The sequence below is a fragment of the Trichomycterus rosablanca genome, chromosome 18, assembly GCF_030014385.1.
Source record: "Trichomycterus rosablanca isolate fTriRos1 chromosome 18, fTriRos1.hap1, whole genome shotgun sequence".
NCBI lineage: Eukaryota > Metazoa > Chordata > Actinopteri > Siluriformes > Trichomycteridae > Trichomycterus > Trichomycterus rosablanca.
In genome coordinates, this window is record NC_086005.1 from 28,319,578 (window position 1) to 28,346,329 (window position 26,752).

At 41.0% G+C, this 26,752-nt stretch overlaps 1 protein-coding gene across 1 annotated transcript; it reads left to right on the forward strand.

Moving 5' to 3' along the window:
• Positions 1–1,240: 1,240 nt before the first annotated feature.
• Positions 1,241–26,752, forward strand: hhla2a.1 (HERV-H LTR-associating 2a, tandem duplicate 1). Its single transcript, XM_063014440.1, has 7 exons — positions 1,241–1,351; positions 13,611–13,904; positions 23,430–23,708; positions 24,789–25,121; positions 25,209–25,301; positions 25,730–25,792; positions 25,927–26,752. The coding sequence occupies exons 1-7, from the start codon at positions 1,249–1,251 to the stop codon at positions 25,995–25,997; spliced, it is 1,236 nt and encodes a 411-aa protein (XP_062870510.1). The 5' UTR covers positions 1,241–1,248; the 3' UTR covers positions 25,998–26,752.

The window sequence follows — 26,752 nt, forward strand, 5'->3', positions numbered from 1 at the left end:
ACAGCAGATTAACGTGATGTAAAATAAAATCAGACATGAATCGTTTTGGAACTTTAATGTGACCCATAATCTGTCCAATTCAATTATAATTTTTTTATTTTGTTTCCAGCTGCTTTTGTATTCAGGCATCGCCATAGCAGATCTGGTCCTCATACCAAACTCAACACGGTTTTTACGCTGAATGCAACCCTCCCAGTAGCTAGGCTGTTTCGGCCACCCATGGTGGATGGAGGTCCCTGGTGATTCTGGTTCATGTCAATATTTCTTCCTTATATTAATATTTAGGCAGTTTTTCCTGCCACTGTCGCATCACCGTTTAAAACTCTCCTCTTCTGTGCATTATTTCCCACAATTTATTCATTTATAAATGTGAACCTTGTTCTGATACATACAAAAATGAATCTGCAGTGATTTTATAAAGGTTTTGAAGAAAGGGGCTGTTTTTGGGACCCTTTTAGGTAAAGTACATTAGCCCAATACTGCTGAGAATCTGTGGATCCAGGGTTCCAATACTGCAGTGCTATCAGCCGGTCAGGCATCTGCATGGACGTGATTGGGCAATGTCCAAGGAAGGTGGGGTGGGTAACTTAAACTAGCCATTTAAAGGTGAACTTGTCAGTTTGCTGTCAGTGCAGGTCCCAAGCCCGGGTAGAAATAGAAGTGTTGAATCAGGTAGGGGTTTGGTGTAAAAACTGGTCTGGTCTGGTCTGGTCTGGTATGAAGACCAGATCTGCTGTGGTAGACGAAAGAAGAAAAAAAACATTTAAATAATTGGAATAAACAATCCTGATGTTAGTATTAGGCTAAAACATACAATTCTAGCCCCTGTTTTAGGCTAAACGTGACCTGTGTGAACTTTAAAGTTTTGTTGAATCATTCCTTTAATTATTCACACTGCAGGAGAGTCCGATGACATGAACATTAGTGTGTTAACCTGCCCCTCTTTTCATGGCTTTGATTCAGACACACCTCTAACCAAACACTGCTCGGTCACAGTCACACCCCTCCTTCAGCTTCAAATATCACCAACTTTTGAGCCGAAATCCACTCAGGACTTTTCCTCTCCTTCTCCTTCTTCTTTCTTTATGCTGAAGGTCTCTCAGGTGAACCTGGGACTTTAAAACCTGCAGTTTCTATTGAGCTCACTAAGTAGACGAGCTCAGATTACTGCTCAGTCAGGAACCTTTCTGAAGACCTTCTTTGTCTGTTGCCTTCTGGTTTTACCTTCTCACACACTCTTACACACACATGCTGCACATGAGGCTGTTTTTAAATCCAAGTGTGTCATACACACTCCTTGGGATTTACAGTCCTTTATGCCTTATTTCTTTAGCCTACAGTAAAATTCCAGGTAAGATAAAAGTTTTACTTATTTATTTTTGTGATCACATATATGTATTAGTAAGTTAAATGTTTAACTTTTTCTTCACAGTGCTACTAACCTTATCTAATCATAACCGACTGTTTAATGATTAAGTCTCTGAATCACAGATCAGAAAGGAGGATTTAAATGGATTCAAAAAGTGCTTGTAACAATAAAAGATCTTTGATGCTTAATTATAGTACAATGAATCACACCCACAGCAACCCTGACCAGGATAAGGGAATAAATAAATGAATTTAAACATTCTATAAAGCTATAACTAAACAAAGACGTTTTAAATCCTGCTGTATCTGATTGGAACCTCGCCGTTCTGCATTAGGACACATCTGGGCTCCATGTGTAGATACTTTGCTAGATACGTCTGTAGATACGTCTAATTACTTTTATTTAGTTTTTTTCCTCTCTTTTAAGTACTATTACATCAAACTGGTTGGAATTTATTACAGAGAGGAAAATGTTTTTGAAAATACTTCATTTTCCATTTGGTAAACCACTGAGAGCTGTTACATTCCTACGAATAAATTCCTGGGAACTAGAGCATTGTTCAGAGCCAAAACATCTACCGAACAACCAACATGCTTTAAAATGATTTTAATTTCTCTAAAGGAGATCAAGCTAAAATAAACATTATTTATATGTTTGGCATTTAAGTGACTCCCTGCTGTTAATAAAATAATAAAAGCTAATAAAAGCCATAACATTAAAACCACCCATTTGTTTCTACACTCACTCTCCATTTTATCAGCTCCACTTACCATATAGAAGCACTTTGTAGTTCTACAATTACTGACTGTAGTCCATCTGTTTCTCTGCATGCTTTGTTACCCCCTTTCATGCTGTTCTTCAATGGTCAGGACCCCCACAGGACCACCACAGAGCAGGTATTATTTAGGTGGTGGATGATTCTCAGCACTGCAGTGACACTGACATGGTGGTGGTGTGTTAGTGTGTGTTGTGCTGTTATGAGTGGATCAGACACAGCAGCACTGCTGGAGTTTTTAAACACCTCACTGTCACTGCTGGACTGGGAATAGTCCACCAACCAAAAATATCCAGCCAACACTTCTAGGAGTGAAATTAAGGTTTTATGTGCATTACTGTGCATATTTTACCAATGCAGGAGAAACTAAGGAAAACGATCTGTCCAGCCATCGCTGTTTCTGGCTACGTTTATGTTTGGATTTGTTAGAACTGCCGCTGAGAAGAAAGGCACCCATACATTATGGAAAGTTCTCCCTGCATTCAGAGTCTAAGTCAGCTGTAAATATTCAGTCTTTCCGTGTCTAACTGAACAAGTCTCAGCAAGAGAAGAAATGCTTATGCGTCGGCCTTAATGACACGATACCTGTCGAAACATCTTCTACCTGTTTTGTTTGAGGTCTGCGCTCATTGTTTACACTCACACCGTGTCTGTTAAATGCAGAAACCATCATCCATCACTACTACTTCACCTTTAATAAACAAGACATGTTTTGCACCATCAGTAATGTGCATAAATGCTCAGATCTGGGGATCCAGGGTTTGAATCTTAGAGGTGCTATCGGCCAATCAGGCATCTGCATGGACGTGGTTGGCTAATGTCTGAGGGGGAGGGTTGACCAAAACAGTCTAGCTACTAGGAGGTGCATATATCAGTGCTCTCTCAGTACAGGTCCCCAGTGTTGCCAACTTAGCGACTTTGTCGCTATATTTAGCGACTTTTCAGACCCCTCTAGCGACTTTTTTTCAAAAAAGCGACTAGCGACAAATCTAGCGACTTTTTCTGGTATTATTGGAGACTTTTGGAGACTCGAACGTGAAAACACACATATTGTTCTGCAGTTACTGTCCTCAAGCACGGGCGGTCAGTATCAGTCAGTGTTGCCAGATTGGGCGGGTTTCAACCAAAATGAGCGGATTTTGTTGGAAATTGGCAGGGAAAAACACACTTTGGCAGGTGGACAAAATTTGGGCTGGTTTGTAATTATTTTGGCAGCTTAAAATATAAATAAAAAAAGCTATTGCTAAAGCAGGTGGAATATAAATAGGTCTCCCTTCTCCCTACCTTCTCCCACCACATCCAACCCGTTGTCAAAAGTTTGATTGACAGGTTATTCTTTCCAGTCCAAGACACTGTTGCCACGCCCATCAATACAGTGATTCATATGTTAGACAAGTGATTTGAGTTGAATATGAAGGTAAGCAAGTCTCATATGTACGAGAGGTTAAACTTTCATTGCTTGCAAGTTTATTTTTATTTACATGCAAAGGGTTGTGTGTCTGTTAGGATAAATCTTTTGTTCAAAAGGTCCTGAAGAAAGCAGTCGAAGGAAGTCCAGAAAGTACTCTTTAAAACACTTTATTAAGTGTAAAAATAATCTGTGAATATATATCAGATCTAAGCCGGCCGGCGCTCCTTTTCTCCTGCAGTCTAGACACACCACGTAAGAAAGAGGCCGATCTGAGCCCGCCATCCCTTTTTTTAAACTAGTCTAGGCTCCTCCTACGCCGCTGCTGTTGGAGCCAATGAAATGTGCTAAAAAGCCCCGGGCTCCGCCTCCCCCCTTCGGTATGAGTCATTTTGAACAATAGACCATGTGGTCTGGATGTAATTTATGTTTAATAATGATATGTTAAAAACCTAACAAACCCCCCTTGAAAGCATCTTAATGCTTTCACAATAACTTTTAACTATAGGTTAGGTGTTTCTAGATCCCAGGAGATAAGGATAGCTGTCAGCAACCCCCCAATTTAACCCCTTCTGACTACATGGCCACTGGGCTGAATTTTATACAATAAAACGTTTCTAAAAATAAAAAGGCTACCAGTTAAACTAAAGGAACCGTACCTATCGCAACAGCTCCTAACCCTGAAACAAACAAACAAACAAAAAATAATAAAAACAGGAAATCAAAATAAAGTAATTAAAAAAATAGGAAATCAAACACGAGAAAAATAAAATAAAAACAATGGGTGCGTGGCTTCTACAGGAAGTCCGTTCAGGTTGTCCTCCACCAGACAGAGCTGCAGATATTCAGAAGGGGCCCATAGCTCCTGTGTCTCTGCATGACTCCTAATGTCTTATGGATTCTCCCCTGTCGGCCTTACCTGTTTCCACAGCAGCACAAACATTTCCTAAAAATAGCAGAGTACCAAACATATATACATTGTAAACAATCCTGAACTAACCCCTTGCGTCTTGTAGCTAAACTATGTGTGTTGCACTTAACTAGTGTTTTCAAAGATGGTCTATGTGTCTGCGAACTATATGTTTATGTTTTTGTCTCCTAGTCTAACTAAATTCTCCCCCCTTGTCTTGTTCCGCTCCGTTGATTCCGCTGGACTCTTCTTCCACATAGTCGGTTTTGTCGGGCTTTTCTGCTGTGGGTTGTTCCCTGTAGGCAGGTCCAGTTAGTGCCACTTCTGTCCCTTGGAGTGGGTCTTCCAGTCCCCTCAGTGTCTGCCTCTGCCAGTCCTTCCAAGTCTCCTTCCTTCATCACGGTGTGTGATCAGTAGTGCTGGTCCTCTCTCCTCATCTTGTCTGGTCGGTTTTACCTTTAATTAAGCAGAGTTAGTAGCACTTATGCCGCTCGAAGTGGGTCTTCCGGCCCACCTTCAAGGGTATCCTCCTCATCATCATCTACATGATATCTCGACAAATCAGCCAACACCATCTGGATAACTGGTGGATCCTGCCCCCCTTTGCTTCCTCTACACACTACTTCTATCACAAATTTTTCTATTACTACCCTGATGCACGGGATACCACAACAACAACATATCACTAAAATTACCAATCCTACACATACTGACCTCACCAAGTAAGTAGTTTCCCTGACCAGTTCTAGCCTCACTGACTTTACTAACCAATTGCTAACCATGCAATAGGAAACTTAATCAATTCCACTGATTATTCCACAAAGCAATTGCTATATTGGTTTTCAGGGCCGACTGCTCGACACGGACCAGAAAATAACTTACCACACAAACGGTTGGACTTTAACCAACCGACCTGAACCCGTTCAGGCTTTTACAGTTGGACTCGGACCAACTGACCTGGTACCAGGCTTTGAGTTTGGACTCTAACCAAACTGTCATGGACTCTAACCACACCGGATCCTTTGGACTCACCAGGAGTCAAGGCATGCCCACCATACCTTTGTCAGTGAAAGAGGAACCACACCTTAACATTTATCAGTAATTATTTCGAATTATCTACAAGAGAATTCTCAACATACCACTAAAATTGCCAATCCCACACTCTCATACTGACATCACTAAACCCGTAATAACTTCCTTCCATGGCCCAAACATCCCTTCTAGCCACTTAACCCATTCATACACACATACAATCATACAACAGACAAACATATAAGCTACTTACCCAGCCCTCACCGCAGCCACCCCACTCCCAACAACGGGATACACGGCCACAGTGAGCTTAGACACCACTGCCGCAAGGCTTTCTGGGTAAAGCCCGTGCCAGACCCAGTGGCGACGCTACACTGCCCCCTTCCTAATGGTCAACCGTCCCGGTGACCCACTCACCAGCGTCCACTGGGTGGCTCCATGTCCGGACCGCACCCCATTACACTGCCGAGTCGCTCTTCCACCCACTGCTGGACCGGGCACCCTGCCCCTACAGCCACCTGGGCTAGCGCACTCCGACAGACCGGGCATATTGGCTCACCAAACCATCAGAGCCACCCAAACACCACGATCCCACTTCTGACACCAATGTGGCACCGGCGAGTAAGGAAGGTTAGCGTCAGGGCCGCAAGTGAGCTGCCTTTGGCAGTTCATTCAGTGTTTTAGCGACACCCATTCATACACACATCCCTTCTGAAAAATGTCCCCTGTTTATCGGTTCTGGTTTGTTGCTCCTGAAACAGGTGTAATTGTCTTTATAAGCTTTGATGTTGGTTGGAGTTGGTTCCTGAGTTAGTGGGTGAGACATGGATAAATTCTCTATGTGTTAAATTAGACATTTTAGACCGCTTTAAACAACCTTTCGAGAACATTCACTGGCACAACTCACTCGGTTGTCCAAACACAACTCAGACAAAAGAACGTAAACCTCAGTACAACAACAGTGTCTACTGGAAACAGACAATTACTTCACCGCGACCGACAATGGCCCTATGGAAACAAACATATAGTTCAGGGCAATCGACAGTGATCCCCTGGAAACAAACAATTACTTCACCGCGACCGACAGTGGTCCTATGGAAACAAACATATAGTTCAGGGCAATCGACAGTGATCCCCTGGAAACAAACAATTACTTCACCGCGACCGACAATGGCCCTATGGAAACAAACATATACTTCACCGCGACCGACAATGGCCCTATGGAAACAAACATATACTTCAGGGCAATCGACAGTGATCCCCTGGAAACAAACAATTACTTCACCGCGACCGACAATGGCCCTATGGAAACAAACATATACTTCAAGGCAATCGACAGTGATCCCCTGGAAACAAACAATTACTTCACAACCCTTCCTGCTATATAAAATTCCACTTCAAAGAGTTCAAACTGATCAGAGCAGAAGGTGCATACACATTACATCTAACATTTTCTACACTTATTCTACTTCATCATCGTCGCATGCTAGAGAGCCTTCAAATTTTCTAAATCACATTTTTTCCAATACAAATCACCAATCCACTATTTATTATTTTCTCTGCCATACTTAAAATAACAACAGCTCTGCTATATCAACTTCCATCAGTCCTACAAACCCCTGACTTATATTATTTATTCATTCAGATTTTTACCCCAACTTTTGGTCACTGGTACTAACACACCTCCTGCTTCTAACAATACAGACTACATTTCCCACAATCCAACAGACTCTCACATGACCATCTCCTGCTCCTAGTCAGCCAATCCCTCATGCTCATCATCACCAGCGCTTTGATCCACTTTGGCTTTCTTGAATCACATTAAACTCTACTTAAACAGTTCCATTTAGTTAACTCACTGCAAAGTACTACCAACCTACACTATCTCTATTGTATTATTGTTACATCTCCCTACAAATGTCATTAACCCCACATCACTATGGTACCTGCATCCCTACTCTCACTAAAACACAAGCACTTGTAGCTCTTTCTAATTTACTCTTGTAACCAAAACTTTTTCTACACGAATTATTGTTATTCTAATACCTTACTGTAAAATACATCCAAAACCTCTATAAGATGTTACCGAACCCCTCACTTTTTATTATGGAACCCAGATCTTCAGGTGGATGTCTATTAAAACACACTACTGTCCCACACGGTCTTGAGATTTCACTGCATAACGTCTCCATCCAGTCTCACATCAGCTTTCCCTTCCTCTTGTCTGATGATGTCATTACTTTGGCATTCTGTACCTCAGCACCCCATATGCCTCTTGAACACTGCTTTACTCAAACATCAGAATGCAACAACAGCCATGACACACATCTGCAAGATCTGGTATTCATAATTTTTTACATCATCTTTGGTACTGCATAAGTGTCCACCATCCTCAGCCAGTACACAGTAGATTAAATATCAGACTTCTCTTTACTCATGCAGGGCCTGCAGTTTATGGCCTCAACCCCCCGCTGGGTTGCTGTGTGTCTGTGAAACCTATGGCCTGGGTCTCCAGTCACCCCCCTTCATGTACTTCTCTCCTAACAAGTTATTTTCTTCTCACGGTTTCCTCAATCTTTAAATTGCACTCGTCTGCCACTCATCTATGATCATGCATAGTATTGCCACAAGGTTTACTGCACCACATTGAACCAATCTAACTTCTTCAATAAACTATATAGTATAAAATGAGTGAGTTGACCTGATCAATTAGCTAGAAAAGATTCATCGGATACAACACAAGCATCAAATATTACCAATTGCCAATTAACAATTTCCAAAAAATATTACCAATTAAATTGAATCTTACCGGAGTTCGTGTAAGCAATTATATTTAATCTCCTGAGACCCGAGCTTTGATTTTTTCAATGCATTTTTCCTATTCCTTATGTTTTTAACCTTAGTTGGGCGACACGGTGGCTCAGTGGGTAGTACCGTTGCACACTGTCACAGCAAGAAGGTCCCCCCTCCGCGGAGCCCGCATGTGGGTTTTCCCCGGGTGCTCCGGTTTCCTCCCACAGTCCAAAGACATGCCAGCGAGGCGAACCAGAGACACTGAACTGTCCATGTCTGTGCCCAATATAACCTGAATCCCGTGCAATGAGCAACCACCGCTCCTGTCATAAATGTAACCAAAGTGCAAAACATAACGTCAAAATCCCAATAAAGAAGCAAACAAACTTTATTAGTGTTCTAGTACTTTTGCTACCACTAGCTGGCAGACAAAAGTGTCCACTAATGGGGACAATCGATCGAAGTTTAGCAGGTCAAGGAATAAGGCATAACAAAATCAAAATGTAATGTCCTCATATGTGACCGCAGGGTCGCAAAAGGTTAATCTCACCTGAGTCCATCTCATCTGAGTCCGTGCAAGCAGCAGCGCTGAGAGATACTACAGATTGCTACAACTCGCTTTTCTCTAAACAGGAGGTAAGGCTGAAGATTACCTTCACCAGGCGTCCCTGAATCTGCATGCATATACATACCTGAATCTGCATGCATATCCGTAGGTCTGCCAGTCCAGCTGCCCCAGCACAATGTATCACAGGATTTAATACACAAAGCGGCATATTAAACATAAATTCTTATTCCTGCCATAATACTCCCCCCTTTTTCAAATTTTACAATCAAATCTTGAAAATAAAATATTAAATAAACCTTCTAAATGTGCTTATCCTGTTGGAAAGCACAGAATTTTAAAGTTAGTTCAATCAAAGTCTGGTGTTAGCTGGACCTGTAAACAAATAATGTCGTTAGTGAGCAGTGGAAGGTGTGCAACAGCTTTGTCGGCAGTGTCACCTCTGGCATTGTCCTGTAAAATTGGAACAAAACTTTACTTAAATAGTTCCACTTAAATTGAATAGGAGGGACAATGACACAAAGTATCATTTGCTAAAATTTTAACTAAGCCCACTTGTTTCCTGTCTGTTGCAGCATCTCTGGATGCAAATCCTTTCACAAACATTTCCAATTCAGGATTCCTATCAGGCCCAGAAAAAATAGATAGAGTAATACAGTCATGATGTTCACCATCTCCTGCAATTAGTAAAAAGTGGTAGGATTAAGTACATTACAGCATTTGATAATAATGTTCAATTTTAGGAGTACACTGTAGTATTTATACAATCATTAACTTGATACGTGAGATGTTTTCCTTTCAGTTATAGAATATAATTTGGCACTAACCGAGTTAGATAAGTATGACCCTCAAGATCACCTATTATAACTACGGATATTTCTGTAGCAGACAGAGACAGAAAGAAAATTCTGCACAAATCCAGAAGGGATCAGAGTCCCTGTCTTGTACAGAAATAGTGGTACCTTCTGGCATTATTTCCAATTTAATTCAAGAGGCAAACAAATGATCACACCTCATAAGATTTATAGGGCTATGAAATCTCACTCTTTACAACTACACAATATTGTAGATATAGTAACATATTAGCTTTTACCTTTTACTTGTATTCAGCATTTGTACACAGTGAAAAACACGACCTCACTCTCAAATAAACATAAGCTTTGACAATATATAATCTAATATATCAACACATGTCTTAATCAGAGGTGGAAAGAGTACAAAAAATTGTATTCAAGTAAAAGTACTATTACTTTAATTAATCTTTACTTAATTACAAGTAAAGTTACTACTCTGAAAATCCACTCAAGCAAAAAGTAGAAAATAACTCATTTAAAATGTACTCACCGAGTAAACAGCAGGGGGTCTCCTCTGTGTAATGTAAACGGGAGTGGATACAAACCTCAACAGTAGTTTTTAATTCAAATGTAATAGAAGAAACGTTGTCCTTAACTCAAAAGCAATAGAAGAAACATGATGATGCAACAATTAAAACAGTTAGGGATGTGTAATGTGTCATTTCAAATGACATAAAACTTTTTTTCAAACGTTATAACCACTAGCGATGTGTCGTAAAATGATTCGAATCTATGAATCGGCTCTTCTAACCGAAACAAAGGAACCGACTCTTCCGGCAGTCGCCATGTAAACACGCGGCTCTTCAAAAGGAACCGAGACAAAAGACTCGACTCACTGTCGCAAAATTCGCTGCAGCAGTTTCACAGCCGCGATTTCTTTCGATTTTTATTTTATTTATTTTGCTCGGTAACAGATGCTATTCAAAATGTAACAATTACTAATACAAAACATACTTAAGCAAAAGCAAAATTACAGTCTGTGAAATGTGCTTTAAAAACTACTGTGTTACAGTAACCAGTGCGATCAGAGCGGTAACACTAAGCACTGGATTCGTGTATGTATGTGTATTGATCGAATTTGTTTAAAATCATATCCCCGCTATTGAAACATTCCCCACTTGCGACATATTGATGTCGAATTATTGCCCAGCATTACCCCACACATTAAAACAAAAAACAATATAACAATCTCTCAACAATACATGCAAAGCTCCTAACACGATTAACAAGCGTTGGGTTAGTCAAAATTTTTTTTAATCTTATTCACTATAACAACTCTGATTAAGGAGATTTTCCTTAACTATTTGTGTGAAAATGTCTTATGTCACACATGGATGAATTCCACTCTTTCCTGGTTTAAGAACCTTAAAGTTCAAGAGCGCTATCTACCTTAAAACACACTTAATAAGGTACCATAAATACTTCATCTTAACTCAGTTATCTTAAGATTATAAAAATAAAGTTGATTATAAAATTAACTGCAGCACTTACCCAATCCAGGCGTACAAAGATAGCCGATGGACAAAGATACGGCAAGCTGCTCACATAGAGCCAAAAAGGCGGATACACAGAAAACCACGCTCAGCTCTCCCAGAGCCAAAAATGGTGGACAGACAGAAAACCACGCTCAGCTCTCTGGTCCAAAATGGCCGCCGAACAAAAGAAACCACGCTGCCCAGTGCCAAAATGGCGGACAGACAGAGCCAAAATGGCGGACAGACAGAAAGCCACGCTGCGTTCTCAAGAAACAAAATGGCGGATAGACGGGAGACCACGTTGCATTCCCAAGACAAAATGGCGTACAGACAGAAAGCCACGCTGCGTTCTCAAGAAACAAAATGGCGCCGACAACAAAAGAAACCACGTTGCACATCCAGCACACGGTTTCACAGACAAACATACACAGAGACTTACTGACGAACAAAACTCCTGATGTACTGTTTTTCGAACCTGATTTAGAATTTAAAGTAGTCTAATTAACCGAACCCCGCTCCCATAACAGTCAGGTCCGAATTTAGAATAATCTTAATGATCAAATCTAGTTTCCAGCACCAAAAGATTCTTTCAAGATTAAACGGCGCTCCGTTACCGTAACAGACAAGCCCGTATATAGGACAATCTTATAGATCGAATCCCGTTTCCAGCACCGGCAGATTCTTTCAAGATTTCCCACACGAATTTACGAATTCCGCTCCCATAACCGACAAATTCGTTATAATTTAGAACTATCAAATTAATTAAACCCCGCTCCCATAACAGTCAGGCTAATTAAAATGTAGAACAATTCGAATTAGACGAGTCTCGCTCCCATAGCCGACAGACTCCCCTTTCCCTCCAATAGTGTTCCATACACAATGGCGCCCTTAACATTTATTTTAACCGGTTTGGTTCAAATTCAGATATCAGGAAACACACATTTTTTAGCTCCAACATATATTCACAGTTTTAAACTATCTAATGATACTTTAGTAATTTAATCAGACACTTACGGAATCTGTGATTCACTTTCACACTCAGTACACTAAATAATAAATGCATCTAATATATATACAGAGAACGTCTGTTTACTTTAAGCAGGCGCGCCTCGTACTGAGTACAAAAGATTTTTTCAGAATTCCTGGTCTTACCTCAGTCAGCTGAATTAATTCTGATGCAATCCTCAGACCTCTTGAACCATCCTCTGGCTACCATTTGTTAGGATAAATCTTTTGTTCAAAAGGTCCTGAAGAAAGCAGTCGAAGGAAGTCCAGAAAGTACTCTTTAAAACACTTTATTAAGTGTAAAAATAATCTGTGAATATATATCAGATCTAAGCCGGCCGGCGCTCCTTTTCTCCTGCAGTCTAGACACACCACGTAAGAAAGAGGCCGATCTGAGCCCGCCATCCCTTTTTTTAAACTAGTCTAGGCTCCTCCTACGCCGCTGCTGTTGGAGCCAATGAAATGTGCTAAAAAGCCCCGGGCTCCGCCTCCCCCCTTCGGTATGAGTCAGGGGGGGGGGGGGGATCCGGGTCACGGCGTCATTTTGAACAATAGACCATGTGGTCTGGATGTAATTTATGTTTAATAATGATATGTTAAAAACCTAACATGTCCTAACAAATAATGCATTTTACAAACTTGGCAGGCTACTTTATGCAAGCAAAAAAAATGTGTCCTTTATAATGTATAATTACTGATCTGTACATTTTAAGATATTAATTTGTAGGTCATGATGGTTTAACTGGTTTATTATTTGTGGAATGCTAAACACCATCTGCTTATCCTGTGTTTTGGGCGTTTTTTCATGCATTTTGGCTGAAAATTACTGTCACAATCTGGCAACCCTGCCCAGAGTAGCTCAGTGTTTTCTTAAAAAACAAAAACAAACCACGAATTAACAGAAGAACGTTCATTTGTAGTTCTAAACATATTTAGGGTGGTTTTTTTTACCCACTTTTTGTCTTTCCCACGATGTTATTCCTCTTCTACAGCGTCAACTACATGCAAATGAATCATATGCAAATTAGGCAATGACGTCATTTAGCGACTTTTAGGACAGCCAATAGCTACTTTCCTTACTGAGGAGTTGGCAACACTGCAGGTCCCAAGCCTGGATAGAAATAAGAGGAAAAAATGAATATTCTGCATTTTTATATTATTATATTTATAATATATCAAACCCAGTATAGATTATCTTGGAAAAAATGAAGAATGATTAAAAGGAAAGGGATAACTAAAATAAGTGGATAAATAAATGAAATAAGCTAGATTAAATAAACTAAGTCCACTAAGTGTGCACTAATCACATATACAGTTTATACAGTTTATTATGACTTTCTGTCCTCTTTTATTCTGTAATGTGTCTTTAAGCATTTTATTTCATTTATTTTTATCATGTTTACCCTTCCCATTCTCATCATCAGACACTCATGTCACCTGCATCTACTCTGAAGACTGCATCCTGCCCTGCTCCTTCCTTCCCTCTGCTGAGGACGTGGTTATTCGGTGGTACAAACAGGGGACGTTGATATACACTTTTTTGGAGGATGAAGATGAAGCTGATGATGGTAATGTGTCCGTGTTCACTGATGAGGTGGCGCAGGGAAATGCCTCCTTGCTGTTGCAGGACAGCGATATCAAGAGCAGAGGACGTTACAAGTGCGTGGTCAACACAACCGAGGCTGTTCAGGAGTCCTTCGTCATCGTCAGAGTTGAAGGTTAGAACTGCTGGGAAAACAAGTTATGCCCCACTCCAAATTTCTCCCAATCTAGTCATATCCATTTACCTAATCACATTTTACCTCAACTTCTGCAGACTTTAGGTTCATATGGGGGTCCGTATCACGCAGTGAGTGCCACTTGGGTGGCTCCACGATAAAGCAGGCCAGCCTACTCTTGCTGAGATCTGGGGATTCAGGGTTCGAATCTCAATGGTGATATCAGCCAGTAGAACATTTGTATGGATGTGGGGGCCAAAACAGCCAAGCCATTGGGATTTGCACCTCTCAGCACTGTTCCCAAGCCCAGATAAAAATAGGACTATATAACTGGAGGTGTGAATACGAGTGCAATCACGTGTAAGGAGTGTGAAAAGCAGAGGGCTTAGCACACAGCCCTGTGGAGTTCATGTGTTTAGGACATGTTAGGTTTTTCAGAACAAAGACGTACATTTAATATGGGAAATTTGACGGCATTTTCCAAGCTTTACGACATGCATGCCACATGTCCCCCACATGGTCTATTCAAAATGGCGGCTGCCATAATCTCTTGGCAAAGGGCGGAGCCTGGGCCTCTTTAGCACATTTCATTGGCTCCACCAGCAGTAAAGGAGGAGGAGCCTAGCTGAGTTTAAAAACCGGCGGGGAGAAAGGTTCGGCCTCTTTCTTACGTGGTGTGTCTAGACTGCAGGAGTAAGGAGCGCCGGCCGGCTTAGCTCTGATATATATTCACAGATTATTTTTACACTTAATAAAGTGTTTTAAAGAGTACTTTCTGGACTTCCTTCGACTGCTTTCTTCAGGACCTTTTGAACAAAAGATTTATCCTAACAAATGGTAGCCAGAGGATGGTTCAGGAGGTCTGAGGATAGCATCGAATTAATTCAGCTGACTGAGGTAAGACCAGGAATTCTGAAAAAATCTTTTGTACTCAGTACAAAGGCGCGCGCCTACTACAAGGTAAACAGATGTTCTCTGAATATATTAGATGCATTTATTATTTAGTGTACTGAGTGTGAAAGTGAATCTCAGAATCCGTAAGTGTCTGATTAAATTACTAAAGTATCATTAGATAGTTTAAAACTGTGAATATATGTTGGAGCTAAAAAATTTATGTTTCCTGATTGCTGAGTTTGAATCAGACCGAGCAAAATAAACGGTAAAGGGCTGTTCGGCAGAGGCTTCACCCGGAACACCATTGGAGCGAAACGTGTCTGTCTGTTTCAAAAGCAGGGGCGCGTGATTCGAAAGATCTAAGTTTTAACGAGTCTGGGACTGGGTTAATTCTATAGATCTCAAATTTTCGAGCGTTGGATCTAGAAGTCTGGCAGTTTGAAAAACGAGATTCTATGATTCGAGCGTTGGAAATAATAGGGTCTGGCAGTTTTAAAAACGAGATTCTATAATTCGAGCGTTGTAAAACCTAGGGTCTGGCAGTTTTAAAAACGGGATTCTATGAATGAGCAAACGTTGGAAATCTATTACCTGGCAGTTCAAAGAACGGGGTTCTATGATTTGAACGTGGAAATCTTAGGCGTCTGGCAGTTTAAAAAAACGGGATTCTATGAAAAAGATTGTCCTAAAATTCGGACTTGACTGTTTCGGGAACGGAGTTCGGTTAATTAGACTACTTTAAATTCTAAATTTGGTTCGAAAACAGTACATCGGGAGTTTGTTTGTCAGTGTTTCTGTGCGTATTTATATGTAACCTTTTGTTTGTCCGCCATCTTGAACGCAGCGTGTTTTTCTGTCTGTCCGCCATTTTGGCTTTCTGTCTGTCCGCCATTTTGTCTTGGGAATGCAACGTGGTCTCCCGTCTATCCGCCATTTTGTTTCTTGAAGAACGCAGCGTGGTTTTCTGTCTGTCCACCATTTTGGCTCTGGGAGAGCTGAGCGTGGTTTTCTGTCTGTCCACCATTTTGGCTCTGGGAGAGCTGAGCGTGGTTTTCTGTGTATCCGCCATTTTTGGCTCTATGTGAGCAGCTTGCCGTATCTTGTCCATCGGCTATCTTTGTACGCCTGGATTGGGTAAGTACTGCAGTTAATTTTATAATCAACTTTATTTTTATAATCTTAAGATAACTGAGTTAAGATGAAGTATGTATGGTACCTTATTAAGTGTGTTTTAAGGTAGATAGCGTTCTTGAACTTTAAGGTTCTTAAACCAGGAAAGGGGGGTACTTAGAGTGGAATTCATCCATGTGTGACATAGGACATTTTCACACATAATTAAGGAAAATCTCCTTAATCAGAGTTGTTATAGTGAATAAGATTAAAATTTTGTGAGTAACACAGCGCTTGTTAGTCGTGATAGGAGATTTGCTGGGTGTATTGGTTCATGTATTATTGAGAGATTGCTATATTGTTTCTTTGTTTAATGTATGGGGTAGTACTGGACAATAATTCGACATCAAAATGTCGCAAGTGGGGAATGTTTCAATGGCGGGGATATGATTTTAAACAAATTCGATCAATACACATACATACACGAATCCAGTGCTTAGTGTTACCGCTCTGATCGCACTGGTTACTGTAACACAGTAGTTTTTAAAGCACATTTCACAGACTGTAATTTTGCTTTTGCTTAAGTATGTTTTGTATTAGTAATTGTTACATTTTGAATAGCATCTGTTACCGAGCAAAATAAAAATAAAAAACGCTAAAGAAATCGCGAATTCAGTGAGTTGCGACAGGGAGTCGAGTCTTTTGTCTCGGTTCCTTTTGAAGAGCCGCGTGTTTACATGGCGACTGCCGGAAGAGTCGGTTCCTTTGTTTCGGTTAGAAGAACCAATTCATGGATTCGAATCATTTTGCGACACATCGCTGGTGGTTGTACAGTTTGAAAAAAAGTTTTATGTCATTTGAAATGACACATTACACATCCCTAACTGTTTTGATTGTTGCATCAACATGTTTCTTCTATTGCATTTGAGTTAAGGACAACGTTTCTTCTATTACATTTGAATTAAAAACTACTGTTGAGGTTTGTATCCACTCCTGTTTACATTACACAGAGGAGACCCCCTGCTGTTTACTCGGTGAGTACATTTTAAATGAGTTATTTTCTACTTTTTGCTTGAGTGGATTTTCAAAGTAGTAACTTTACTCGTAATTGAGTAAAGATTCATTAAGGTAATAGTACTTTTACTTGAATACAGTTTTTTTGGTACTCTTTCCACCTCTGATTAAAACATATGGTAATATATTAGATCATATATTGTCAAAGCTTATGTTTATTTGAGAGTGAGGTCGTGTTTTTCTCTGTGTACAAATGCTGAATACAAGTAAAAGGTAAAAGCTAATATGTTACTATATCTACAATATTGTGTAGTTGTAAAGAGTGAGATTTCATAGCCCTATAAATCTTATGAGGTGTGATCATTTGTTTGCCTCTTGAATTAAATTGGAAATAATGCCAGAAGGTACCACTATTTCTGTACAAGACAGGGACTCTGATCCCTTCTGGATTTGTGCAGAATTTTCTTTCTGTCTCTGTCTGCTACAGAAATATCCGTAGTTATAATAGGTGATCTTGAGGGTCATACTTATCTAACTCGGTTAGTGCCAAATTATATTCTATAACTGAAAGGAAAACATCTCACGTATCAAGTTAATGATTGTATAAATACTACAGTGTACTCCTAAAATTGAACATTATTATCAAATGCTGTAATGTACTTAATCCTACCACTTTTTACTAATTGCAGGAGATGGTGAACATCATGACTGTATTACTCTATCTATTTTTTCTGGGCCTGATAGGAATCCTGAATTGGAAATGTTTGTGAAAGGATTTGCATCCAGAGATGCTGCAACAGACAGGAAACAAGTGGGCTTAGTTAAAATTTTAGCAAATGATACTTTGTGTCATTGTCCCTCCTATTCAATTTAAGTGGAACTATTTAAGTAAAGTTTTGTTCCAATTTTACAGGACAATGCCAGAGGTGACACTGCCGACAAAGCTGTTGCACACCTTCCACTGCTCACTAACGACATTATTTGTTTACAGGTCCAGCTAACACCAGACTTTGATTGAACTAACTTTAAAATTCTGTGCTTTCCAACAGGATAAGCACATTTAGAAGGTTTATTTAATATTTTATTTTCAAGATTTGATTGTAAAATTTGAAAAAGGGGGGAGTATTATGGCAGGAATAAGAATTTATGTTTAATATGCCGCTTTGTGTATTAAATCCTGTGATACATTGTGCTGGGGCAGCTGGACTGGCAGACCTACGGATATGCATGCAGATTCAGGTATGTATATGCATGCAGATTCAGGGACGCCTGGTGAAGGTAATCTTCAGCCTTACCTCCTGTTTAGAGAAAAGCGAGTTGTAGCAATCTGTAGTATCTCTCAGCGCTGCTGCTTGCACGGACTCAGATGAGATGGACTCAGGTGAGATTAACCTTTTGCGACCCTGCGGTCACATATGAGGACATTACATTTTGATTTTGTTATGCCTTATTCCTTGACCTGCTAAACTTCGATCGATTGTCCCCATTAGTGGACACTTTTGTCTGCCAGCTAGTGGTAGCAAAAGTACTAGAACACTAATAAAGTTTGTTTGCTTCTTTATTGGGATTTTGACGTTATGTTTTGCACTTTGGTTACATTTATGACAGGAGCGGTGGTTGCTCATTGCACGGGATTCAGGTTATATCGGGCACAGACATGGACAGTTCAGTGTCTCTGGTTCGCCTCGCTGGCATGTCTTTGGACTGTGGGAGGAAACCGGAGCACCCGGGGAAAACCCACATGCGGGCTCCGCGGAGGGGGGACCTTCTTGCTGTGACAGTGTGCAACGGTACTACCCACTGAGCCACCGTGTCGCCCAACTAAGGTTAAAAACATAAGGAATAGGAAAAATGCATTGAAAAAATCAAAGCTCGGGTCTCAGGAGATTAAATATAATTGCTTACACGAACTCCGGTAAGATTCAATTTAATTGGTAATATTTTTTGGAAATTGTTAATTGGCAATTGGTAATATTTGATGCTTGTGTTGTATCCGATGAATCTTTTCTAGCTAATTGATCAGGTCAACTCACTCATTTTATATTATATAGTTTATTGAAGAAGTTAGATTGGTTCAATGTGGTGCAGTAAACCTTGTGGCAATACTATGCATGATCATAGATGAGTGCAATTTAAAGATTGAGGGAATAGTGAGAAGAAAATAACTTGTTAGGAGAGAAGTACATGAAGGGGGGTGACTGGAGACCCAGGTCATAGGTTTCACAGACACACAGCAACCCAGCGGGGGGTTGAGGAAAAATTATGAATACCAGATCTTGCAGATGTGTGTCAAGGCTGTTGTTGCATTCTGATGTTTGAGTAAAGCAGTGTTCAAGAGGCATATGGGGTGCTGAGGTACAGAATGCCAAAGTAATGACATCATCAGACAAGAGGAAGGGAAAGCTGATGTGAGGCTGGATGGAGACGTTATGCAGTGAAATCTCAAGACCGTGTGGGACAGTAGTGTGTTTTAATAGACATCCACCTGAAGATCTGGGTTCCATAATAAAAAGTGAGGGGTTCGGTAACATCTTATAGAGGTTTTGGATGTATTTTACAGTAAGGTATTAGAATAACAATAATACGTGTAGTAAGTTTAGATAATTCATATGAAGTGGATAAATTAGGTTTATGTATATTAATAATATTGAGATTTTGCAGACTAGAGAAAATATAAGTAGGCATATATTGCTGTTCTGTAGATTATGATGGAGAAACATGAGGAGTTTAATACAGAGAAGTGTCATGTGGTGGAAAGAGCAGATGCTCACAGAGAGTAGAGAGGGGTTTATTATTGTGATAGCAATAAACGCTAGTGAAGCATGAATGCTAGGTATGCAGACTAGGTTGGTAGTATTTTGCAGTGAGTTAACTAAATGGAACTGTTTAAGTAGAGTTTAATGTGATTCAAGATAGCCAAAGTGGATCAAAGTGCTGGTGATGATGAGCGTGAGGGATTGGCTGACTAGGAGCAGGAGATGGTCATGTGAGAGTCTGTTGGATTATGGGAAATGTAGTCTGTATTGTTAGAAGCAGGATGTGTGTTAGTACCAGTGACAAAGTTGGGGTAAAAATCTGAATGAATATATAATATAAGTCAGGGGTTTGTAGGACTGATGGAAGTTGATATAGCAGAGCTGTTATTTTAAGTATGGCAGAGTAAATAATAAATAGTGGATTGGTGATTTGTATTGGGAAAAAGGTGATTTAGAAAATTTGAAGGCTCTCTAGCATGCGGCGATGATGAAGTAGAATAAGTGTAGAAAATGTTAGATGTAATGTGTATGCACCTTCTGCTCTGATCAGTTTGAACTGTTTGAAGGGGAATTTTATATAGCAGGAAGGGTTAATGCAGTATGAGAGACAAGTATTGAAGTATATGTTTGTTTCCATAGGACCATTGTCGGTCGCTGTGAAGTAATTGTTTGTTTCCAGGGGATCACTGTCGATTGCCTTGAAGTATATGTTTGTTTCCATAGGACCATTGTCGGTCGCGGTGAAGTGATTGTTTGTTTCCATAGGGCCATTGTCGGTCGCGGTGAAGTAATTGTTTGTTTCCATAGGGCCATTGTCGGTCGCGGTGAAGTAATTGTTTGTTTCCAGGGGATCACTGTCGATTGCCCTGAACTATATGTTTGTTTCCATAGGGCCATTGTCGGTCGCGGTGAAGTAATTGTTTGTTTCCAGTAGACACTGTTGTTGTACTGAGGTTTACGTTCTTTTGTCTGAGTTGTGTTTGGACAACCGAGTGAGTTGTGCCAGTGAATGTTAAAAGAATACTCGTATTCTTCGACTAGGCAGGAATCTTCTGTTCTAGGGTGTGTCTCGTTAAAACCTATTAGTTTATCTTTGTCTTAATACGTGTCACAGATTTTGCTCGAAAGGTTGTTTAAAGCGGTCTAAAATGTCTAATTTAACACAGAGAATTTATCCATGTCTCACCCACTAACTCAGGAACCAACTCCAACCAACATCAAAGCTTATAAAGACAATTACACCTGTTTCAGGAGCAACAAACCAGAACCGATAAACAGGGGACATTTTTCAGAAGGGATGTGTGTATGAATGGGTGTCTGTCCCTAAACCACTGAATGAACTACCAAAGGCAGCTCACTTGCGGCCCTGACGCTAACCTTCCTTACTCGCCGGTGCCACATTGGTGTCAGAAGTGGGATCGTGGTGTTTGGGTGGCTCTGATGGTTTGGTGAGCCAATATGCCCGGTCTGTGCGAGTGCGCTAGCCCAGGTGGCTGCAGGGGCAGGGTGCCCGGTCCAGCAGTGGGTGGAAGAGCGACTCGGCAGTGTAATGGGGTGCGGTCCAGACATGGAGCCACCCAGTGGACGCTGGTGAGTGGGTCACCGGGACGGTTGACCATTAGGGAGGGGACAGTGTAGCGTCGCCACTGGGTCTGGCACGGGCTTTACCCAGAAAGCCTTGCGGCAGTGGTGTCTAAGCTCACCGTGGCCGTGTATCCCGATGTTGGGAGTGGGGTGGCTGCGGTGAGGGCTGGGTAAGTAGCTTATATGTTTGTCTGTTGTATGATTGTATGTGTGTATGAATGGGTTAAGTGGCTAGAAGGGATGTTTGGGCCATGGAAGGAAGTTATTACGAGTTTGGTGATGTCAGCATGCGTAGGATTGGTAATTTTAGTGATATGTTGTTGTTGTGGTATCCCGTGCATCAGGGTATTAATAGAAAATTTTTTAATAGATATAGTGAGTAGAGGAAGCAGAGGGGGGCAGGATCCACCAGTTATCCAGATGGTGTTGGCTGATTTGTCGAGATATCATGTAGATGATGATGAGGAGGATACCCTTGAAGGTGGGCCGGAAGACCCACTTCGAGCGGCATAAGTGCTACTAACTCTGCTCAATTAAAGGTAAAACCGACCAGACAAGACGAGGGGAGAGGACCAGCACTACTAATCACACACCGTGATGAAGGAAGGAGACTTGGAAGGACTGGCAGAGGCAGACACTGAGGGGACTGGAAGACCCACTCCGAGAGACAGAAGTGACACCAACTGAACCAGCCAACAGGGAACTAAACACAGCAGAAAGCCCGACAAAACCGACTATGTGGAAGAAGAGTCCAGCGGAATCAACGGAGCGGAACAAGACGAGGGGGGAGAATTTAGTTAGACTAGAAAAAAACAAAACATAAACATATAGTTCGCAGACACATAGACCATCTTTGAAAACACTAGTTAAGTGCAACACACATAGTTTAGCTGCAAAACGCAAGGGGTTAGTTCAGGATTGTTTACAATGTATATATGTTTGGTAATCTGCTATTTTTAGGAAATGTTTGTGCTGCTGTGGAAACAGGTAAGGCCGACAGGGGAGAATCCATAAGACATTAGGAGTCATGCAGAGACACAGGAGCTATGGGCCCCTTCTGAATATCTGCAGCTCCGTCTGGTGGAGGACAACCTGAACGGACTTCCTGTAGAAGCCACGCACCCATTGTGTTTATTTTATTTTTCTTCTCTTTTTGATTTCCTATTTTTTAAATTACTTTATTTAGATTTCCTGTTTTTATTATTTTTTGTTTGTTTGTTTGTTTCAGGGTTAGGAGCTGTTGCGATAGGTACGGTTCCTTTAGTTTAACTGGTAGCCTTTTTATTTTTTAGAAACGTTTTATTGTATAAAATTCAGCCCAGTGGCCATGTAGTCAGAAGGGGTTAAATTGGGGGGTTGCTGACGGCTATCCTTATCTCCTGGGATCTAGAAACACCTAACCTATAGTTAAAAGTTATTGTGAAAGCATTAAGATGCTTTCAAGGGGGGATTGTTAGGTTTTTCAGAACAAAGACGTACATTTAATATGGGAAATTTGACGGCATTTTCCAAGCTTTACGACATGCATGCCACATGTCCCCCACATGGTCTATTCAAAATGGCGGCTGCCATAATCTCTTGGCAAAGGGCGGAGCCTGGGCCTCTTTAGCACATTTCATTGGCTCCACCAGCAGTAAAGGAGGAGGAGCCTAGCTGAGTTTAAAAACCGGCGGGGAGAAAGGTTCGGCCTCTTTCTTACGTGGTGTGTCTAGACTGCAGGAGTAAGGAGTGCCGGCCGGCTTAGCTCTGATATATATTCACAGATTATTTTTACACTTAATAAAGTGTTTTAAAGAGTACTTTCTGGACTTCCTTCGACTGCTTTCTTCAGGACCTTTTGAACAAAAGATTTATCCTAACAGACATGATCTTGACCTGCGGTGGTTGGCCCATGAAGAGTAATATTAATATAATTCAGAAACAAATTGTATTAATATAGAGCTACATCTATGTGATCTTTTTAGCTAGAACAACAGACGCTCTTCTGAGAAGGCTTCTCACAAGACTTAAGTATGTCTGTGTTTGGGAATCTGTGCCTACAGATGTTCCAATTTATCCCAGTTGAGTCAGGGCTCAAGAGTTTCTTGGGTTTTAATGTTTTTTTTAATAAACATAAAAGTGTGATTTTGTGCTCTACTCAAATACCGCTAATTTATTTTCTCCACAGCTCTGATTAGCAGCGTTGCTATCGAGGCCACCCCCACTGCGCATGTGCAGTGCTCGTCAAGTGGTGTTTACCCCGCTCCTGTGCTCCAGTGGTCCACAGAGCCAGACTTCGCTCCGGATTCACTTCGACCCACCACGCGAATGGGCGCAGATTCGAAACAGCTGTTCAGGGTCGAGAGTTCAGTGAGGAAAATAAACACCAGTGTGGATGTTACCTACATCTGCAGCCTCAGCTCCAAATACAACTCACAGACATGGAAAGCGTCACTGCTTCAAACAGGTATGATGCACCTGTAACAGATATGATACACCTGTCATGATGCACCTGTACCTGTCATGTAGTGTGTAACAGGTATGATGCACCTGTACCTCATGTAGTGTGTAACAGGTATGATGCACCTGTATCTCATGTAGTGTGTAACAGGTATGATGCACCTGTATCTCATGTAGTGTGTAACAGGTATGATGCACCTGTAACAGGTATGATACACCTGTCATGATGCACCTGTACCTGTCATGTAGTGTGTAACAGGTATGATGCACCTGTACCTCATGTAGTGTGTAACAGGTATGATGCACCTGTATCTCATGTAGTGTGTAACAGGTATGATGCACCTGTATCTCATGTAGTGTGTAACAGGTATGATGCACCTGTATCTCATGTAGTGTGTAACAGGTATGATGCACCTGTATCTCATGTAGTGTGTTACAGGTATGATGCACCTGTATCTGTCGTGTAGTGTGTAACAGGTATGATGCACCTGTAACAGGTATGATGTACCTGTATCTGTCGTGTAGTGTGTAACAGATAGGATGCACCTGTATCTCATGTAGTGTGTTACAGGTATGATGCACCTGTATCTGTCGTGTAGTGTGTAACAGGTATGATGCACCTGTAACAGGTATGATGTACCTGTATCTGTCGTGTAGTGTGTAACAGATAGGATGCACCTGTATCTCATGTAGTGTGTTACAGGTATGATGCACCTGTATCTGTCGTGTAGTGTGTAACAGGTATGATGCACCTGTAACAGGTATGATGCACCTGTACCTCATGTAGTGTGTAACAGGTATGATGCACCTGTATCTCATGTAGTGTGTAACAGGTATGATGCACCTGTATCTCATGTAGTGTGTAACAGGTATGATGTACCTGTATCTGTCGTGTAGTGTGTAACAGATAGGATGCACCTGTATCTCATGTAGTGTGTAACAGGTATGATGCACCTGTATCTCATGTAGTGTGTAACAGGTATGATGCACCTGTATCTCATGTAGTGTGTAACAGGTATGATGCACCTGTATCTGTTTATTTGTGTTTATTTGTGTACAAAATTCTTTGGCTTTGTTTCGTCTGCAGAACTGACCGGAGTGGACGGGCAGGACCTGGTCATTCCCTGTCAGGCTCTGAAGAATCTGCACAGCTTTACACTCACCTGGACGTTTACGAGGCCGAACAGCCGCTCACACGTCCTGACTTATCACAGTAAAACCAGGAAAACGATAAACGACTGGGACGGGGAGGCAGAACTGGACCAGGACCGGGCTCATATGGGGGATGGATCCCTTCACCTTAAAAACCTCGACTCGGAACATTCTGGAACGTACACGTGTGTGTTTATGGACTCACAGGTCAATCAGACGGTACAGACCGCGGTCAGGATACGTGATTCCAGTTCGATAGCACAGACGGGTGAGGAATCAAGGATCTAAAATAGCTTTTAATTCAACATTATTGCTTTTATTATTATTTCTAAATGCTTGTTTTGTTTGTTTATAGACAACAGTCAGTCCGGGCTGTGGGTGCTGACTGTCGTTGTGGCTGTGCTGATTCTCCTCTGTGTCTTTTTATTCATTTGTTGGAAATACAGAGGTAATAAAAACCTTTATTTTGATGTTATTACATTTAAATATTTAAGGTGTATTTTTACTTATCAGTGGCGGCCTCTGCTGGTGCAGTGGTGAACTACAGTAGCCCACTACTGCTGAGATCTGAGGATCCAGGGATTCGAATCTCAGTGGTGCTATCGGCCAATTGGGCGTCTGCTTGGACGTGACTAATGTCTGTAGGGGTGGTGGGAGGGGTGGTGGGAGGGGTGGAGGCCGTAACAGTCTAGCTTGTTGGAAGGTGCACTTGTTAGTGTGCAGGTCCCAGGCCCGGATAGAAATAGGAGGGTTCAATTTGGTGTAAAAACTGACCCAGATCTGCTGTGGCGATGCCTAAATACGGGAGCAGATAAAAGGTAAAACTAAATATAAATATATTTATCAATAATAAGTACAATTTCTGTATGTTTGTAGGTAAATCTAAACATTCAGACCAAGACCAGCAGCAGGATACAGAGATGCAAGCTGTACATAAAGGTATCAGAGGAGTTTAAATGTTAATTAACCATTAATATGAATTTCAAACAATTTACTTATTATTTATATATGTAAACATTCCTATAAAATGTCTGAATTGCTGCTTACAGCTCACTTGTGTTTCTTTCTTACAGCCAATCCGGGGGAGAACCTACCAACAGAAAACTGCCCGCTATCACAGAACAATACAGAGGATTTACAATAGCTGCAGAAAAAATATATATTATTTTTAATAGTATGTGATAGACGTCATGCATTTGAACCAGAGAGGAACCGTCAGAACCCTTCAGGACCTCACAGAGTGCCTAAAATGTCCTTAAAATAATATAATATAAATAATAATATAATAGGTGTTCAGTTCTTGATTTATCTACTCACAGTTTGACAATCAGCATTTAAACAAATACAAATCTGAGCGAATTAATCCTTCATACCTGCCTGTTCAGTTTGTATCAGGATGTGAAGGGTTAAATTAAAGACGCAGACACAATCATGTGTATAAAGTGGCGTAAAATCTAAATAAAATAAAATAAAATAAAACAAAAAAATAAATAAATAAAACAAGCCTATTTGTCGCCCCCTGCTGTTGATGGTTGGTAATTGGTGGTTCAATTGAAACATTTTCCCGGTCCAGAGCGTTTCGATTCAATGACAGACCAGTTTCAGATTAGAGTAAAACTGACCAATCATATTGTCCTATTTTTCTAAATGGGCGGGCTTTGTTATCACTGACTTTATGGCAAGTTCCGCCAGCTGTGCCAGCTGTGATAATAACAGTCTGCAGTGCAGAGCCGCATGGGCGTGACTGTCATGTATTTTGTAGTACGTCTTGTTGTTTACATAGTGCTTTCTAAGGCTGAATTGGTCTGAGGGCCGACATTTAAGGGCCCCGATTCACTCAGTGATAATTAAACGGAATTCACATTGTGCACTAACGTTAACATTTTGATTTTTTATAGA

Excerpts from the sequence above, each read along its gene's own strand:
- hhla2a.1 (XM_063014440.1), top strand. The coding sequence starts at position 1,249 with ATGCTGCACATGAGGCTGTTTTTAAATCCAAGTGTGTCATACACACTC. Across the intron at positions 13,905-23,429 it reads CGTCATCGTCAGAGTTGAAG|CTCTGATTAGCAGCGTTGCT; the intron begins GTTAGAACTGCT and ends TTTTCTCCACAG. Across the intron at positions 25,793-25,926 it reads GATGCAAGCTGTACATAAAG|CCAATCCGGGGGAGAACCTA; the intron begins GTATCAGAGGAG and ends TCTTTCTTACAG.